Source organism: Eutrigla gurnardus (genome assembly GCF_963514095.1).
Source record: "Eutrigla gurnardus genome assembly, chromosome: 19".
NCBI classification, from domain to species: domain Eukaryota; kingdom Metazoa; phylum Chordata; class Actinopteri; order Perciformes; family Triglidae; genus Eutrigla; species Eutrigla gurnardus.
Window position 1 is genome coordinate 11,608,955 of NC_139930.1, and position 20,781 is coordinate 11,629,735.

Here is a 20,781-nt window from a genome sequence, read left to right on the forward strand (position 1 = left end):
GTTCTCCTCCAGCAGCTGGAACAGAAGGATAAACTGAACATGAACTCTAAAGAACCCAACATGAGATATTCAATGATCACGATCCTTGGCATGTGAGTATAAAACCTTGATATTGAGACTGAATACAGTTTTAGGTTATCTTTTCCCTGATCCCAGGGTGGTGCCCCGTTTATTCATGATTATATCATGATAATATATTAAATATAGTTATTAATATCGATAATCATATTGACATTAATAATTAGCTGTTGATAACCAAATCTGCTCCTGCTACGTTACCCAACAGATTGTTTATTTCATATTCTCTAGTTTAATCCCAGTTAAAAAGGATTTAATTGGTCCTTTCTGTTCGAGCTTCAGTGAAACAAGAGACTGTCTGTCACTCATCGTGGCTCAGAAGACAGAACGGGTTGCAGGATTCAGGGCTGGTGGACTCTGAGTTATTGATTAAGGTGCTGGTCTAGACCTGATTCATCCTCTAATGAGAGTTCAGGTTCAGTTCTTACCTTCCATCAGCAGCTTGGTCACCTTTAAAGTTAATAATGTTAGGCATAGACCAGTCACTCTTTGTGGATACACAGCTGGGTCCAGGTCTTGGTCCAGGTCCAGGGGAGTCTGGTCTGTGCTGCTGCATCCTGATGCAATAAATGCAATTTAAGAAATAATTTGACTATGATATTATCCCAATACAATATTATCATGATACATAGGTCACGATATGGAGGAAACCCCCCCCCCCCCCCCTATCTGCAATGTCATGAGTGGTGCAAATAAACATAAAACGATCCTGCTGTCAAACTAAGTAGTGTGAGGGGCAAGTTGCATTGTGGGAGATGTTTGGCAGTTCAGACCATCACATTATTCATTCAGCAAATGTTTCATGTGTGTAAATTACAAACCACTCAGGTGGAAGATTCCATCAGCTGTTGTGAGTTATTGTTGATCGACACTGTGTTTTTGTGGTCCAACAAACCAACAGAGAAAAGATCTGAATTTCCCAGTTAAACTTTCATTCCTATCATATCAATATTTGAAGCTGATCAGCTGAAGTGTCAGCAGGTTACAGCGTCAGGTCCAGGTGTGTGTCAGGTTAATATTTAATCTGAATATTTATTTGACTCATCAAACTTTACTGCTTCTTCTTCTCAGACAACTAACAGTATTGAAGGCAATTAAAGCTTCTGGTCTCAGTGATTGTTCACCAAAGTGAAAACAAATGGATTCAACAGTCGACACTAGATTCAGATCATCCCCTACATGGACTACAAAGGTCTGGACCAAGACCTGATTCTTCACCTCAGGACAGTCAGATAATAACAAGGTTCAGTTTTAAACTCAATAAGCGATCTAGTTAATATTATGTATATTTATGTTGTTGAGTGAGAATCATGATGGTGGAGTGATCTGAGTCCTGGACACTTCGAGATCCTCGTCTCACCTCTGAGCTTTGGTCTGGCTGTCATGTCCCCCATTCCGGGTGGTTTTAGAGGGAAGGACTCCATCCTCTCGGCCCTCACACTGATTCATAGCAGAGTCTCCACCTGCTGGCAGAGACGTACACTGTCACTACGGCAACAATACTCACATTAGAAAAGACAAAGTCCCGCCCCTTCCTGTGTCTCCAATGGTACCTCATTTCTTGAAAACTATGAACGCTAGTTAATGGTGAGACCAATAATGTTTTGGTCCCGTTTGAGTTGTACAGCGTCCAGAGGACAGCAGGAGAATCTCAAAGGCTTTCAGGACACAGCAACACACAAAGTTACCGCTCCAGTTAAAATATTTCAACTGACTCAAATACGCATTTAGTCCTTGTGTTAATCTTTGAGCTTTTCTTCATAGATAACTTTAGCTTCAATGCTAACATTTTATTCACATTGTAAATAGCTCAGACGTTAATGTCCAACATGAAGCCGTAGGGATGAATCCCTGTTGTCGTTATTTGAACATTCTTGATGTTTGTTGAAGTCAAGGTCAGAATGTAACTATACCAAGATTTCTGACTTGGTCTTTAGTCTCCAGTTAGAGATTCAAGGTGTGACACATCCAGTCATTAATGTGTTAAGTGCAGGTAAAAAGTGAGTCTAATGGGTCATAATTATCAGCTAATAAAGCTATAGAGGTCTGTGTATCGTCAGCGTAATATTGTGCTTCTGCATAATTTGATCTATTGGCAGCATGTAGTGATTGAACAAGGCCCAAGGATTGACCCCTGGGGAGCTCCACATGTCATTTTTGTTCACTCAGATATATGGTTAACAACAGATACAATGTAGTCTCTGTCAAGTACGATTCAAACCAGTTTAGGACAGTGCCAGATAGCCCCACCCATGTTTCCAGAATGCCTAGTATGCCGTGTTCTACTGTATCAAATGCAGCACTACGGTCCAGTACAACTAGAACGAAGATTTTGCTGCAATCTGTCATGATCCGCGTCTGTCGGTTAAGTTACCATTTTTTATCCTGTCTTCATTGTCGTCTCGTCTTTTATTTTGAAGTAACTGTGTTCCCTCTCGTTTCAGGCACTTCCTGCCCCTGTTTCCGCTGTCTGTGATGTCCCGCCCTCTCCCTGATTGTTTCACCTGTTTCCCATTACCTCGTGTGTATATGTTGTCAGCGTCTCCCCTTGTCCTGTGCCAGTTCGTTATGTCCCGTCATATCAACCAGTGTTCTTGTTCCCTTGTTATCTCGTTCACGACTCCTGCTGACGGTTTGTTCTGTTGCTACTTTGTTTCTAGATCCTTTTGCTTGTTTGTTACTTTAAGTCAGCCTTGTTGTGTTTCCTCCTCGATACCCTTTTCTAGCTTAGCCTCCTTATTTTGTACTTTGTATTTAGACTCGAATCCCCTGTAAATAGTATTGATATTTGTTTCCTGCCAATTTTATAAATATAATGACTTGATCATCTCAAATGAGGTTTCTTGTTTCCATTCATCTCATATTGACTTCCAACATGTGAAGTTTGTACATCGATTGTAGACTCAACTCAAGTTGGATTTATAGGGGTGTAATGGTACACAAAAATCTCGGTTCGGTACGTACATCGGTTTTGAGGTCACGGTTCGGTTCATTTTCGGTACAGAAAGAAAAAAAAAATGCAAAATATAAATGTGCTAGTTGTTTATTACTTTTGTGCTTTTAACAGTAGGAACATGCACTGGAGCTAGAATGCTGCTCAAAAATATAAATACAAGTATTTAAAATAATTATTTAAAAAATAAATAAAAATAACAGACTGTTTCTTTAAAAAATATATTTTCTCCATCTGATGTGCAAAATTGAACAGGGCAGGGAGAGGCGGTTTAAACGCGATGGGGAGCTATGTTTGCATTAACGTTACGCTCGTCTTTCTCCTCGTTGTAGCGATGTTCACGTGGGGGTGGTGCCGTTTCAAATGCGTCAACAGGTTTGACGTGTTGCCAGAAATATACCCGACCTCACATGAACAATGTCGGCAAACCGCTTTGGTTTTATCAACCTCACTTTGTCCCTGTTTGTATCTCACCGGGAAGCCAAAGTGTTCCCAAACAGGAGACCTTAATGTCGCGGGAGGGTCCTCCAACTCTGGCTTGTTGCCAACGCTAGCGTCATTAAGTTACGTGTCCACGCGCGATTTTAAACGCGAGTGGACGCGCCGCTTCCCAGTATTGCACGCTTGGTGGGCTGCCACTAGAGGATGATTGACAGGCGCTCTCCTTCAAACAACACATTTTTGCGAGCGTTCCCGAGGCAGCGAGTCCAGCCCGGCGCCTCTGATTAGCATAAAGTAGCTGCATGTGCGGCTGCAGCATCCTCCACACATGCGGTCCTCTACTTAATATGTCCGTATGGAAACTCGTTCGGTAAGCCTCCGTTCTGAACCGAGCACCCCGTACCGAAACGGTTCAATACAAATACATGTACCGTTACACCCCTATGGATTCATGATGTTTGCCAAATGTGTTATTGTTTTGTTGTTTTTTAAAAATGTGAAGTAGAATTTGAGCTGCTGGTCTCTCAGTTCCATACTACTGTACTTTAAAGCAGATTTTAGAATGGAGTTCATTCAGAAAAGTTACACATCTGTTACAAAATGCATATAATTCACTATTTCCATTCCAGATGTCATTTATTCAATAGGTTTCATGTGTGTCATTCAGTGTGTTGGGTTTGTCAGTGTTGTGGTTTAAAGCTAAAGTAAACTGGGAGGAGCCTTGATATCAGTCATATTTCACTCTGCTGCTGTTTTGAAAAGCGCCCCACTATATTCTTATCCTAGTTATTAGTGTGAAGCAAAGAAGGAACAGCTGACGTCAGTTTCTCATCCTCTTCTTTGTGTTTTCATCCTGACCCACAGAGCTCTCTTCCAACGCTGGTCGACTCCAGAGAGGAAGATCTACAACATCCCCGGCCTGACTCCTGACATGATGCAGCTCCTCATCGACTTTGCATACACCGGCTCCGTTTCAGTGACGGAGGACAACGTTCGGGAGCTGCTTCTAGCAGCCGATCAGTTCAATGTGATGGGAGTTGTGAAAAAGTGCTGCGACTTCCTGGAGAGCCAGCTCTGCCCAGAGAACTGCATCGGCATCTTCCAGTTCACCGCCGTCTGCTTCTGCCCTGAACTGCACCGCCAGGCCTACAGCTTCATCGTCGACCACTTTGAGGAGCTCGTTTCCTCTGAAGAGTTCCTGCAGCTCTCTGTGCAGCAACTCAGCGCCATCCTGAACAGAGACGACCTCAGAGTGAGAGACGAGAGGACTGTGTATGAGGCCGTCCGCCGCTGGATCGCCCACTCACTGGAGGAAAGGAGAGACCACATCGCTGTGCTCTTATCTAAGGTAGGATGACTTCCTGTCACATGATTTCTTCTCCATGGTTTCATCCTGATTGAACAGTAGTCTGTAGGGACACCTCTAGAGTCAAGGACCAGCCTAAAGTACTGCCGTCCATGAACTTCTATTCAAACATTCTGTCCTGTTTTCTCTGTAGGTGCGGCTGGCCTCCATGGGTACAGAGTACATGAGGATCAGTGTGATGTCTAATAAGCTGGTGAATAACAACGCAGACTGCCAGCGCATGGTCAGGGAAGCCATAGAAGTCATGCAAAACCAGCCTGATGTCTACCACCATCTCGCCCGTCCTCGCCTTCCAAACGCCGTCCTGCTGGCCATCGGAGGCCGGAGTGGCGGCAATACGACTGCCGGCATTGAGGCCTACAACGTCCACACCAACGACTGGATCAGCTTGACCCAGGATCTGGAGCGTCCTCATGCCCACCATGGCACCGCCTTCCTCAACGGGAGCGTCTACTGCGTTGGGGGCTGCGACATGTTGGAGTGTTTAAACAGCGTGTGCAGGTTCGACCTCAGCTCAAAAACCTGGCATGAGGTGTCGCCCATGTTTTTCCACCGCTGCTTTGTAGGCGTCACTGCACTCAACGGGTGCATCTATGCCATGGGAGGGTACGACGGGAATCAACGACTCTCCACTGCAGAGCGCTATAACCCCGAGACAAACCAGTGGAGTCTCATTTCATCCATGCAGGAGGTTAGAAGTGACGCCAGCTCCACGACGCTCCACAACAAGGTGGGTCTCATAATTCTCACATTATCTCACAGTTGTGTAGTGATATTTCAGATGATTTATAACCAGTAGAAGCCAAGAAAAGTGTTAATTCTTAAATCATTTCATTGTTAAATCCTATTAAAGTCCTTTCCTGTTGTTCCCAGGTTTACGTTTGCGGTGGTTTCAATGGGAACGAGTGCCTGCAGACGGCTGAGTGTTACAACCCAGAGACCGACCAGTGGACGACCATCGGCCTCATGACCTGCGCCCGCAGTGGGATTGGCATCATTACTTATGCAGACCGCCTCTATGCTGTAAGTCCAGGAAACACTGCTGACCCTCACATAACAGAGAGAGAGATTTGATCAGCAGTTGTTTTTTGTAGATTCAGAGAAACTAGTTCAATCTCCGTTTGACCTTTTCATTTCCTCTTCCTCCCAAAGGTCGGCGGCTTTGATGGCGCCAGCCATCTCAGCAGCGCGGAGGTCTACGACCCTCAGAGCAACACCTGGAACCAAGTGTCCCACATGTTGACCCCTCACAGCAACTTCGGCATCGAAGTCATCGATGACCGGATCTTCGTTGCCGGGGGCTACAACGGCGTCACCACCTCCACCAACGTGGAGTGCTACAACGTGACCACTGGTGAGTGGTCCGAGGTCTCTGACATGGGGATCGGCCGCTGTGCTCTGAGCTGCTGTGTGGTGTCCGGACTCCCCAACATGGCCCAGTATCTGGTCCCACGTGATGTTCTGCCTCTGGTCCCACGTGATGTTCTGCCTCTTTTAGACTTGGATAGTGTTCCTGTGGAGTCTGTGGAGGCATGGCATTTTGATATTTAAAAAGCCACCAAGGTTTAATATTTTGGCTTTTTCAAAGACCAATAGAGTCATGAGTTCAAAGGTCAAAATAAACATGGCAGTACCTTAACTCCTCTTCTGAGCCACTCAATTCAGCAGTTGTAGTAAAATCATACTTCTCGCATTCATTCTTGTCATCTGAAAGTACATAAAGCAAAAGTAAAATGCATACAAATGAGTAAGTCTTAATATACAACAGGTTTGGCTATTATATAATACATGTGTAACCAGCATGAAAAATCAGGTTATTAAACCTATATTTGTCATTTAGACAGTTCTACTAAACCCCCAGTAGATGGCAGTATTCCCCTGCTAGTGTTTGTATCCGGCGTGAACCAAGGTCAGGTATCGCGTTAAGTCTGCACCTGAGAGCAGACGCCATTTCTCTCAAGGCATAAGCCAGACCGAGGGAGTCGGTAGCTAAAACAAAGAAAACACGACGCAAAGAGTAGCAGAAAGCTGCGGATAACGGCAGAGACGTCCGCAGGCAGACCCGATAAGCCGTGAGCCGACGAGAAAAACCCTTTGTGAATTAAAATGCATGAGACTCCAGTGAGTTAGCACACAGTTAGCTTCTATTTCGGTAGCCGTTCAGACGGAAAAAATTGTATTTATTGTGCTATTAACTTGGATTATGATGGTCTATGTTGCTTAAAATATACCACATGACGCCTTCCAATGTTTTTCTGTTACCTTTGTGCAATTTCTACCGTAGTTTATCGTTTGTAAAATGATCGCTAGCTTGGAATGCTAAAGCTACTAGCAACCGCGACATGCTAACTGCTAGGTTGGGATGCTATTTTGTCCATTGTTTTATGCTTAGTAATGCTAGTCGCCATGCTAATCGCTAAGCTAAGGCCAATTTTTCCATGCGGTTTACATTGAGAAGATGCAGTTTAATCATTTTTTATGCCATTCGAACTGTTTATTTGTGTTATTAGCCACTGCAAATGGTAACAGCACCATTCTGGTGTGGTATATTTCATTTATTAATGAAGAAAATGCACCTTTGTGTATAAAAAATGTTCAAGAGTTAAATATTAAAAAGGTGAATTAAAATAGTTAAAAACTGATGATAAAGGATAAATAGAGGTTTAAAAAGATGCATAAACTGTGTCTGTTAAAAATATCATTAACATGATAATTCATGAATAATTGATTTAATTTATGGTCAACACTAATTGTTTTAAGTCAAAATAATTAATTTAATGTGTTCTAATGTATTTCCTAAATTTTGGTGAACCGAGAAAACTATGAGATCTCATAAGAAATAGAGACAGGATCAGACAGATGACGTTTCTTATACCTATGCACTTTCTGTGTAGGTTGTTTTTTTTTCTTTGCTAGTCTGAACTGAGAAACAGAGAGAACGAGACAAACAAGATGGCGAGCCCAGCCCAACGCTTCTGAGGACGAGACGAACGAGATGGCGAGCCCAGCCCAGCGATTCTGAGAGCGAGAGAGAAAGTTGGAGAAGCAGTGTGGCCAGCTGCAGAACCTACCTACCTCAACGACTCCGGATCATCTGAATCTCACACATTGAGAGCAGATAAGATATACACACACACACTTCTCACCTACCCGGGTAGTAGTAATAAAAGAAACTGAAGACAAGGAAACTCAATTGACATTGACACTCAGAACACACATTGGATCCCCCTCAGAGGAACACACAAGAACGCTGAGCAGGAGTGCTCAGTGTCCCAGGACTCTTTTCTTTTCTTTTCTTTTTTTCTTTACTGGCGCTTATTATTTTGAAAAAGGGAACAACCAAGTTGTTTATGTTGTAGCAATATTTTGGTGAAGTGTTTTTTTTTTTTTTTTTTAACTGTAACCAGTCGTTTAAAGTGATAGTTCCAACTACCAATGGTACTCAAGGTAACCAAGGAGTTCTAGCCAATCAGAGCAGAGTAGGGCGGGCCTTAAGTTTCCAGGCACCTCGGACCGGGACAACGTAGCCAGAGCGATTGATAACATCAGCCCAAAGGCAGCCCTGCACACTTTTCATTCAGACAAACTAATGCGACTGCCACAGTTGTTAGATTTCATCAATGAGACCAACATTAATCTAATAAAAAGAATTTAACCAGCCAGCGGCAAACCTCTAAAAGCGTGCGGATAAGTTACTTGGCTCGTTTTTCTCCCCCGGGATGACGACAGAGGTTGGCCCTGGGCGATCAGATCAGTAGACCGGCGCTGCCGCCGCTGTGACAGCCGTTGCCCTGGTCACCGGTCGCGGCTCCCACAGACTCTGCACTGGATTAAACTGTGACTTTCTCGCATGAAAAATATTAAAACTGTGACGTGTTAACAGCGCTAAAGCCAGAATTAAAACAGCTTTTAGCAGCTTTACTGCTATCGCTGTCGATGCTCATAGGCGTAATTTATGGGGGGGAATCCAAACCAGCCACCACAACCCACCCAATATGATATCACAATTATTGATATTGAATGTTCAGCATTATAATCACAACAGTGTGGTAGATTTTCTCAATTTACCAGTAAAAAATAGTGACGTTTGTCTGTGCCCCCTCCCGCTCTGAGATTTGGTTTCGCCCACCTTGCCGGACCTGCGCTTCTCTACTGTCTCTCCCGGTCTCTCCCGGTCTCTCCCCGCATCAGCGGTGGTATGAAGAAAGCACGCGAAAAAAAGCAAAAGAATAAAAGTATCTTCCCAACAGGAGGTAGCTACTGCTAGGGCTCCAGTGCCACCACTCACGGTTGCCCCCCCCCCCAGCCGGCGAGTTCGACAGTGCGTGCGCGTATAGCCCCGTTCACATACGTCGCTACTCGCCCGTCACTCGCTTTCTCGCTGAATTCTACTCGCTGGCAAAAAAAACTCACTGCCGCCGGCGGCGACTTCAAGCGACAACTCTCTGTGGAACTCTCTGTTGACGGCAACTGTCGATCATCTCTATTCTACATTGTGATTGGTACTCGCTTCACTCGCATCGCAGAAAGTTAAAATTATTTTATCTCCGATCGACCACATCACATCGCCTGTCCTGGACACATTCCGCTAGAACACATTCACATTCATTGACAGTTGTCTCTCAGAGATGGGCGAGTGACGACGTATGTGAACGAGGCTTCAGTCAAAACCAAAACACCAAGGAAGGCTGAGGAATAGTCACCCACTTTTATTATTATTATTATTATTATTATTATTATTATTATTATTATCATTATTAATAATAATAATAATAATAATAAACGAATTGTGTTTTAGTCATTTTTGTTCTCATCTTTTCTTGAATGCTTAAACTCCTCAACCCCATTTAGTATGTCAACATTTGTATCAGTACCAGCAGTTTGTAAGAAATTGGTCAGTAATTGATATGTCATATTTTGTTTCTCAGAATTCACCAAATTGATGCATTAAAATGAAATTATTCAAAATTTTCTCCCGGGGGGGCATGCCCCCGGACCCCCCTAGAGGATCGCAATCCCCCCACCATAGTCTCCAAAGATCCTGTGGGAAACACTACAAACCCATTTGTAATCGGGACAAAATACTTAAAGTTAGAGACAATTAAGGACCATGAGTCCAACAAGAACACTTGCACACACTTTAATGTGTATTTTGTACACGTTCAAGACCCATTTTTATGCATTTTCTGAGTCGGTCAACTTTATTTTAGGCACAAACTATATATCTGGGCTGGTAAACCCAAACCTGCCGCAGTGGCTGGTGGCCAAAGAATATATATATATATATATATACACACACCTGCTTCACAGGTGGAAATCTCAACCACCCCAATGTTCAACTCAAAGTTACGCCCTTGGTGATGCTAATTTCTGAGGTATTATACGTTAGCATTAAGCTAGCGGACTTTATGCTTAGTGATACTGGCTGTGTGTGTTTTGAATGTTGTTTCAAACTATAATGTGGGTTTACTCTCAAAGTGCACCAGATTAATTCATTTAGATTGCAAATGTTCAGAATTTTCTTCTCCCCAATGCATAAAAAAATTTCAGGCACAGGATTTTTTCCTGCTTCAAGCCCTGAAAATATCACCTGTTCAAACCACTCCTCTTTTTGAGTCATTCACCTAACTCCTACCGAACCTAGGGATGTGAGTATCCATTAATCAGGGTTAAAGGTGCTACACATGTTTTATATTAGCGGACATCATCTTGGATGCCAACAGTCAACAATAAACTGAGGCTATTGAATGACAATATTTTAATTTTTATTGCATATGATATGATTTTGTGAGGAAGGGGCGGGACTAAATAAGCTTTTTGCTTCCTCCTGTTCCCTCTCGAATATATTTTGTTTTTTTCCGGCTGTGACTGTTTATTTGTGTTGTGCTTCTGACATTAAGTTACTTTAAATTTTATGGTTATTTGTTGTTGTTTGCGATGAAAACTAAATAATAAAACAGTCTCTCCAAAATACACACACAAGCAAAACTGATAATATAGCAGGCTAGAAATGACCAAACATACATAAGAGACAGAGAGATATTTAAAAGTTGAAAAATTAAGAAATGTCTGTATTTATGTGTTGACAATTACGTTCATATATGACATAAGTCATTGCCTTACGAAATACATACCTGACTGAATCTTCGCACCTCCTTGTGTAAGCCACAATACACCACCATTCTCAATCCAACATGATGACATCACTTCCTCCATCTCCATGGTCTCCTCTCTCCGCACCGCTCTAGTCCACATGGTTCTAGTCTATAGAAAAAAACAAAGAAAAAGTCAACAATGCTATCCAACAGTTAAAGTGAATAAACTGAGAAATATTTAAAAGTTGAAAAATTAAGAAATGTCCGTATGTATGTGTTGACAATTACGTTCATATATGACAGCCATCTCCAATTAGCGGCCCGCGGGCCAAATCCGGCCCGCAAGAGCAAAGTGTCCGGCCCGTGCGGACCCAGTGACTAACTAATAATCTGCCATAAGGTGAAATAACGAGTAATATCATAGACTACAAGTTAAAAGGACCAAAACCCAGATTTTTTACAGAAATAAGCTGTCCTCCGGTCTGGACGGAGAACATTGATCTCTATGTGCAGCTGGTCAAGTGCGCAGGGGCCGTCTGCAAATTACAAGACAACAGCAAGACGCTGCAAACAAAAATCATTAACTCCACTATTATACAATATTGTTTTCCTCTTGTGCACCACTTGCTGTAGTGCTGGTGTTTTTTGTTGTTGATCAAAATATTCTCCAGGGGCATTCAAATAAATAAATCGTTGATATTGGACTTATTTTCTTTCTTTCTTTTTTATCTGTCCCTCAACACAGGCTATGACTACTACTACTATCTGCTACTACAACCAACTACCACTGGTAGTACTAATCATTACAATCATAATACTTCAAATAATAGCAGCAACAATAATAACATTTGCACATAAAACAATGTTTAGTGGTCCAATGAAAAAAATAACAGACAATTTTTTCCACCGACATGGCAACCTGGACATAATTTGGCCCTCAGTGAAAACTAATTGGGGAACCCTGTCGTAGGCCTTCATGAAGTCCAAACATCGAATCTCTGCAAAGTGGTGAGAGCGGTTGAGAGACAGAGTTAAATGGCAGAAGATGAGAGTGACGTTGTGGCTAGCTTGATAGCATCGCCTTTTTCAAGGCGGCCTTTCACAGAAAAACTTCAAATAATAGAAAACGGAAGACCAACTCCAGAACTGGAATTAAAAGAAAAGGTTAAGAAAGTGGAAAGGCATTTCAAGACCGAAAATGATCAGCGATATCCGTGGAATAAATATCAAAATGCCAAATACCATAGACGCATATCACACTCTTAGATATTACATTTACATTTAGGTCATTTAGTAGACGCTTTTGTCCAAAGCGACTTACAATAAGTAAGAATAAGATATACTGGAATACACATTTAGCAGATAACAGCCAACAGTTTCATTTTTTAGTTTGACTACCTTATAAAATTCCCCTTCACATGGTATAAAACTTAAAGTTCACACAATCTGTCAGTAGCAGTTTATCATCAGAAAGAAGTTTATCATTTATTATTTACATTTTTAAAAACATATTTATAAACCGGGTGGATGGTGTTAGGCAGAACGTCCTGCCTCCTCAGACTCCACAGGAACACTATCCAAATCTAAAAGAGGCAGAACATCACGTGGGACCAGATACTGGGCCATGTTGTGGACTCCAGACACCACACAGCAGCTCAAAACACTGCGGCTGATCCCCATGTCGGAGACCTCGGACCACCCACCAGTGGTCACGTTTTAGCACTCCACGTTGGTGGAGGTGATGAGGCCGTTGTAGCCCCCGGCAACAAAGATCCGGTCATCGATGACTTCGATGCCGAAGTTGCTGCGAGGGGTCAACATGTGGGATACTTGGTTCCAGGTGTTGCTCTGAGGGTCGGAGACCTCCGCGCTGCGGAGACAGCTGACGCCATCAAAGCCGCCGACCTTTGGGAGGAAGAGGAAATGAAAAGGTCAAACGGAGATTGAACCAGTTTCTCTGAATCTATGTGAGGGTCAGCAGTGTTTCCTGGACTTACAGCATAGAGGCGGTCTGCATAAGTAATGATGCCAATCCCACTGCGGGCGCAGGTCATGAGGCCGATGGTTGTCCACTGGTCGGTCTCTGGGTTGTAACACTCAGCCGTCTGCAGGCAGTCGTTCCCATTGAAACCACCGCAAACGTAAACCTGGGAACAACAGGAAAGGACTTTAATAGGATTTAACGATTAAACACTTTTCTTGTCATCTACTGGTAATAAATCATCAGAAATATCACTACACAATTGTGAGATGATGTGAGAATTATGAGACCCACCTTGTTGTGGAGCGTCGTGGAGCTGGCGCTACTTCTAACCTCCTGCATGGATGAAATGAGACTCCACTGGTTTGTCTCAGGGTTATAGCGCTCTGCAGTGGAGAGTTGTTGATGCCCGTCGTTCCCTCCCATGGTATAGATGCACCCGTTGAGTGTAGTGACGCTCACATAGCAGCGGTGGAAAAACATGGGCGACACCTCATGCCAGGTTTTTGAGCCGAGGTCGAACCTGCACACGCTGTTGAAACACTCCAACATGTCGAAGCCCCCAACGCAGTGCCATGGTAGGCACGAGGACGCTCCAGATGCTGGGTCACGTGGATTCAGTCGTTGGTATGGACGTTGTAGGCCTCGATGCCAGTCAGTCGGATTGCCGCCACTCCAGCCTCCGATGGTCAGCAGGACGGCGTTTGGAAGGCGAGGACGGGCGAGATGGTGGTAGACATCAGGCTGATTTTGCATGACTTCTATGGCTTCCCTGACCATGCGCTGGCACTCTGTGTTGTTATTCACCAGCTTATTAGACATCACACTGATCCTCATGTACTCTGTACCCATGGAGGCCAGCCGCACCTACAGAGAAAACAGGAAAGAATGTTTGAATAGAAGTTCATGGACGGCAGTACTTTAGGCTGGTCCTTGACTCTAGAGGTGTCCCTACAGACTACTGTTCAGTCAGGATGAAACCACGGAGAAGAAATCATGTGACAGGAAGTCTTCCCCCGTTCCATTGGCTGTGGTTTCGCTAGATAGTAGGTAGGGACAGTGGGAATCTCGTTCATCCATTCATGCGCATCACTAATTAGATGACGAGGCATTTGGCTACCTTAAGAGAGTCATAGTTACTCCCGCCGTTTACCCGCTTTCATTGAATTTCTTCACTTTGACATTCATCCTACCTTAGACAAGAGCACAGCCATGTGGTCTCTCCTTTCCTCCAGTGAGTGGGCGATCCAGCGGAGGACGGCCTCATACACAGTCCTCTCGTCTCTCACTCTGAGGTCGTCTCTGTTCAGGATGGCGCTGAGTTGCTGCACAGAGAGCTGCGGGAACTCTTCAGTGAAAACGAGCTCCTCAAAGTGGTCGACGATGAAGCAGTAGGCCTGGCGGTGCAGTTTGGGGCAGAAGCAGACGGTGGTGAACTGGAATATGCCGAAGCAGTTCTCTGGGCAGAGCTGGCTCTCCAGGAAGTCGCAGCACTTTTTCACAACTCCCATCACATTGAACTGATCGGCTGCTAGAAGCAGCTCCTGAACATTGTCCTCGGTCACTGAAACGGAGCCGGTGTATGCAAAGTCGATGAGGAGCTGCATCATGTCAGGAGTCAGGCCGGGGATGTTGTAGACCTTCCTCTCTGGAGAAGACCAGCGTAGGAAGAGAGCTCTGTGGTTGTGATATCAACCTCATTTGAGATGATATCCAGTCAAGTCATTATATTTATAAAAACTATAGACAGACAGGGAAAATACACCACTGGTTGAATTCTGAATGATCCTTTCAAATATGTTACAAATATTCTCGTAGCCGTCTATCAGGGGTTTAATGTCCTCTTGTTTTGTTTTAAATCACAAATGCTCTATGAGCTTGTTACGTGTTGTGGCTGTTCTCTCAGACTTCACATCGCTAATCAATCAATTTGCTGTTACTTTCTGCTCATTTGAAGGATATAAATTCACAAGTTTCCCCCCTAATATCAGATAATGACTCGAAGTAGAGGCTGCATCGACAGAGGAAGATCTTGTGGATTTTAAATTCCACGTCTTCAACAGTGATGACTGCGTCGCAAAACGTTCCCTCCAGACGTAAATTATTGAACCCTGAGGCAGGAAACAAGAAAGAAGAGTGGCGTTGATTGGCCATCTTGATTTGCTGATGATAGACTTGTTGTTGTCTCTAGTTATTGGTTTATGTGGAGATCAAGAGAGAGACTGGACACCTTCACAGATTACACTTCTAGAATAGATGCTCATCACATCACTGTGTTTGGTGATTGATGCAGAATGTGATTGTTCAAATGTAGTTTGTATGTGTTTAACTGCAGCTTCTATCAGTCAGACAGGAGGTGAAGGTTCACTAAAGTGGCCTCTGAAAAGTAGAGAAAAACTCAAAAAATAAATGCAACATCCGTTGTCATGGTTAATAAAGTGGCCCAAGAGTTGAAACAAATGATACAGTGTGAGTTCTGCCACTTTAATGAACCTTCACCTCCTGTGTGACTGATAGAAGCTGCAGTTAAACACATACAAACTAAGGTAGTCAAACTAAAAAATGAAACTGTTGGCTGTTATCTGCTAAATGTGTATTCCAGCATATCTAAGAGTGTGATATGCTTCTATGGTATTTGGCATTTTGAGATTTAAAAAGCCACCAAGGTTTACATTTTTTTCTTTTTCAATGAGAGTGATGAGTTCAAAGGTCAATATAAACATGGCAGCATTTTATAATCCCTGTACATTTTAGCTCCACAGTGGTTGAACACTAACGAACGGCTAATGTTGGAGAACAAACATGACTGTCGCTCTGGATAATGGAACAAAGTCAGGTTTTTGAAAAAATAAAAAATTGTCCATTTCACCTTTACCTAAGTGTCTTTTAGTTTACGTACACAATAATTAACAATGAAATCAAATTAAGCACTTTTCTGAATGAACTCCATTCTAAAATCTGCTTTAAAGTACAGTAGTATGGAACTGAGAGACCAGCAGCTCAAATTCTACTTCACATTTTTAAAAAACAATAACACATTTGGCAAAGATCATAAATCCAACTAGAGTTTAGTCTACAATGGATGTACAAACTTCACATGTTGGAAGTCAATATGAGATGAATGGAAACAAGAAACCTCATTTGAGATGATCATGTCATTATATTTATAAAAACCAGTGGCGAACCATGAGCACTACAGCTGGGCCTTCACCTCACCGCAGAGAAAAGAAATCGTTGGGAAAAAAGCAACAGTACAATGAATTGAAAGGGATTAACAAGTGCAATTTTAATGAACGATGACAAGGATGTAAACAAATAGACCATAACGTCAATAACAATCTCCGCAACAAGAAATATTCTCAACAGTAACTTCGGAAAGCCATTCACGCTACATAGTTGAAATTAAACAAACATACTCTAAAGCCAAAATCTGGAAATATAAAATTAGGTCACCCAGAATGTCACCCAGAATGTCACCCCGTGACGCTGCAGACACAGACACCGAGGCTCATTTCATCACCATGGACAGCGCTATGAAATCACAGCGCATTACGAATCATTCACACATTGACAAATAAATTCAAGATCATCATCAATCTACAAAACAATTTCAAAAGTTACACAAAGTTGGTAATACAAATGTAGCCCTGTATAAAATTCATATAGGTTACAGTGCATAAAAATTTTGTAAAAAATATGAGTTGTTTTTTAAATAATTCATAATATAAAGAGGAAAAAGTTCATGATAAATATAGTTTGAGGTATTTAAAATGTTGAAAATTAGTGCTGTATAAAAGTATAGCTCTAATCTACAGTTTAATAAAATAGATTATTTACAGTTCAAAAGGGTAAATAAAATATGAAGGTCTTTAAGTTCATTTGAATTGATAACATAACTGATCTGAGATGATGAAAGCAGTGTTTACGTGCGTAACCTAACCTGTTACCTGTCGTGTCAATTTAATTTCTGTTTTGTCTTTGGTTGTTATCGAGCTCAAGAGCCAATCAGAATGTATTCGCTGTGTAAGGGGTGGGGCTAATTGGTGCATGTTATTGCGATGCGTAGGAGCATGCGGCAGGAGAGACACTATCGAACAGAAAGCTATCGTCCGGAGTTCAGAGTGGGAAACATTGAGGAGTTATCGAGGTTGACTACCCGTGGTCCTGTTATTGCTTTTCTATGTGACTCGCTGAAGGTGAATATAATGTATATGCCATGATGTATTGAGCTGTAACTTAATGTTGTAGTGGAAAAGACCGGAGTGTAATGCATTTAGCCACCCGCTAACTAGCGTAGCATAAACTTCAGCGTGTTGCTGATTTCTAAATGCTAAACTGGGCTAACGTTAAATCAATATGATATAGAGTGATGATATTATGGCTCAACGGAGTTCATGTAATTAAAGGAGACGGAAGCTATGAAGAGAGAGAGAGATTGAGACGGTTGCTGGTGGATGGACCCTGCTGTTTTATTCTTCCCGGGATTTTCGTTGTGAGCTGCTGTGTGATTGGACTAGTGACTGCCATCCCCATTTGTGACTGCCTTGCCTTTATTTACCCCGGCTATCCCCTTTGACCCTCATTTGGATCCGTGAGTATCGAACCAACATGACAATGCACGTGCTTTTATTTTCTGCTCTTGACCGAGTGAAGCGGCCATAACAGTTTTAAGGCCTCACCGCACCCGATTGTCATCACAGGCCTGCAACAGAGTTTTGAGTTGATCTTTTTTGGTGTGGGCCCACATGTGATAAATGTGAATGTGTTTAAGTTTGTAGGGATTGTTTTTTTGTTTTGTGTTTCAGAAACCTGTGAAAGGTAGAGATTTTATTTAATTACTAAAGTAAATTAAAGGGAACATTGAGAGTACATATGGTACAGGTTTAAAGCAATTAAAGGGACCCTGTATTTTATTTTTGCATTTAAAAAATTCACATTTCATCATTCATCATTTACATACATGTTGTGCATTTATTTTATTTTTATATTTCACTTCCTGAGAGAAGAGCTAACACCAATTTTATTTATTTATCCCTTGTAAATAAACACCTGTGAAGGTTTTGTCTCTAAAACACAGTTGTGGTGGTCCTTGAAATTTAATTAGTAAACCTTGAGAAAATTTAGATTAATTTAAGATATTTTCCTGAGATCCTAATAATAATCTTTCCCTGTTTCGGTACAAACTCAAGCCCAGTCTTATTTTAGTAAATAGTTTATTATCCTCAAACTAGAGATCTGGGTTACACATGATTAACAAATCAACACTAATCATCACATTTGCCTATAATGAAGGGAAATGGATCAATAAAATATATTGTATCATAATAATCAAGATATGGATAAAAGGGTAGGAAATCAAACAATCTTTTTTCAATGTCCTCCTGATGACTGTTCAAATGTTTTACCTTACTGGATCCAGTGTGCCCCTTTGGATCTTATGGTGTTTTTCCGTTACACAGTCACGGCACGGCACAGCCGGTTTTGGGTGTTTTTCCATTACAACTAGTACCTCCATAGTATCTCCTCGACGTGGGTGGGGTCGTCATACCACGGCTGCGAAACTGCCGTGACGTCACTTACGCGCGACGCACGCACAAAACCGGGAAGAAAACAATAACACCATCACAACATCTGCGATTCCATTTTTCTCGAGTATGACGGGTTACGTGTTGTCACAGAGCAGCCAGTTTTAAAAATGCCGGGGTTGAGTTGTCTTTACAGTCTGGTCGGACGTCGCACTTATGATGCTTGCAGTGACGACACTCGTTGGCCAATCCGTGTAAGGCAGTCAGCTGGCGTCACGTTCAAGTGGAGCTTCGGCCTGCATGGAACCAGGGCCGAGGGGTTACAAAACAAGTACCCTAACCCTAAGCCCAACCCTAGTGGAAATGTAAAAAAAACGCGCCGTGCCGTGACTATGGAAAAGCCCCATTAGTGGGTTTGGACTTGGGAAGGGTAGCCAGGTTCAGCCTTTGCATCCTCTGATGGACTCATCCTGGACAACATCTGTCACATGTTGCAGCAACAGGCTCTTAACACTGAGGATGTCAGCTGTGAGACAAACAAGTGAATAAATATGAAGGTGACTGTGTGTGTAGATAAGCCCATGCAGCTGAACCAGGCCTTGTTCATGCTGGGAGGTGCCAGTGGCTTCGTCCTGCAGCCTGATGTCATGAGGGACGACGGCTTTGACCCTTTTTACAAGGACACCTTACATGTGGAGCCCATTACCATCCAGTTACAGGTCAGACTGATCATAGTAGTACTAATGAACTAGTAGTGTGATTAGATAGTCTTGTACCTACTTTTCATATTCTTCCACTGGTCCTGGATCAGGTGCTGGGAGCCTGTGGTAGCAAAGATTTTTGCGACCACTATAGCGTTGTTTGTTGCTGTTGGTGTGATTTCAACCCATTTTGAAACTCTCTTTACCAGACAGTATTTCTTCCCCTCTGATTTGTTTAGTTCGATGAAGTCCATGCATATTGTTTGGAATGGATATTCAGCTTTCGGGAACGCTCCTCTTTTAGGTCTCATTCTTCCTTGCGAGTTGTGCTTGGATCAAATCAAACAGGATGCACAAACATTTTTAGAGTAATTTTGAAATCCAGTGTTTCCCCTACCATTGTACAGGCCTGGCGAGACCTGCCGCCAGGCCAAAAAAAACAAATCAATACGCCAAAAATAAGCCACCTATCAATTCATTCATAAATCAATAATCATTTACATGAGGAGCGCCTCCGTGCAGCACAGTAGACTTGCTCCGCAAGACGCGCGGCCACAACAATCCTCGCCGCGCGCTCCTGCTACGTTCTTCTTCGCGTACTTTATGCGCTTGATGTTGTTCTGATGCCGCCCTGCCTCGTTAAACCACCACGATGCCGCTTTCTACTTTGAAAACACGGAAAGTTGACACTGTATTTTCAAAGCTGTTGCACTCTTCAGACTCGTGGTGTGAGCGGAACCGGACCGGTACCGGAACCGGACCGGTGCATTTATAAGAAAAATGCCGCTGTGTCTCCGTCCAAAATCCGCTTTCCTCGCGCTGCCTGCTCGCACAGATCCGCTCGTGCGCACATTCGCTGATGCAGGTCGAGTGTTGTTGAGAAATATATGCAGAGACGGCGCTCCTTAAAAACAACATCAAGCCATAGGCAGCCTAATAAAATAAGGATTGTTTTTTGATAAGCTGTGGAACTCTGAGTTAACCTATTTCTACCTGAATTTCTATGAACTATTAGGCTGTTGAGTAAACCTATAACTTATATTTTACTTGATAAAATAAGACAATATATGCACTCATATGTCGTTATAATGTTTTATAACGTATAAAAGTATCTGTAGCTATTAATGTGATGCTCCTCATTTTCCAGCCATATTTTTCCGGCCCCTAATTTTGGATCATTTCCATCAACCGGCACCTTAATAAGTCACTCTCTCCTTTAATCCTTGAAAACCTTGAATACACTCAGGTTGAACAAAAATGTTGAATGCAAATATAATAATTGCAGAATTGCAGACTGCTTGCTGTGCCACCTGACTTAATCCAACTGCACCAATACACCATCCCACATGTCTCGTCTGTTTAGGGTTTTTTCGGTGGGTACCACCGGGCCTGAAAAAAATTCTAGGGGAAACACTGAAATCCATATGTTGTAAAACATTTACTTATCATTGCCACCATAGATCCATAGATCCATAGATCCCTCCTGTTGAGACATGGGTAATTCCATGGCTCAAAATAGCTGCAAATCGATAGAGGGTTTTAGAAAGGATGGGCTTAACCTCAGGTCATCTCCAGATGGCATCGTCTGTTTGTTTTGCTCCTTTGTCTCGCCACAGTGTTCTCTCAGTGTCTGGTGTTGTG

At 42.7% G+C, this 20,781-nt stretch overlaps 1 protein-coding gene and 1 pseudogene across 2 annotated transcripts; one reads left to right on the forward strand and one right to left on the reverse strand.

Moving 5' to 3' along the window:
* Window positions 1-4,135: 4,135 nt before the first annotated feature.
* On the forward strand, window positions 4,136-12,653 carry LOC311029407 (uncharacterized protein; the record flags this gene model as incomplete). Its single annotated transcript, XM_084034542.1, has 6 exons — window positions 4,136-4,820; window positions 4,972-5,568; window positions 5,712-5,861; window positions 5,991-6,315; window positions 6,679-6,747; window positions 12,502-12,653. The coding sequence occupies exons 1-6, from the start codon at window positions 4,404-4,406 to the stop codon at window positions 12,651-12,653; spliced, it is 1,710 nt and encodes a 569-aa protein (XP_083890668.1). The 5' UTR covers window positions 4,136-4,403.
* Window positions 12,650-15,068, reverse strand: LOC311029408 (kelch-like protein 10; annotated as a pseudogene). The gene is made up of 5 exons: window positions 14,914-15,068; window positions 14,108-14,591; window positions 13,209-13,781; window positions 12,931-13,080; window positions 12,650-12,838 (listed from the first exon to the last, which is right to left on the reverse strand). The product of its transcript is annotated as a kelch-like protein 10 (transcript).
* Window positions 15,069-20,781: the final 5,713 nt, after the last annotated feature.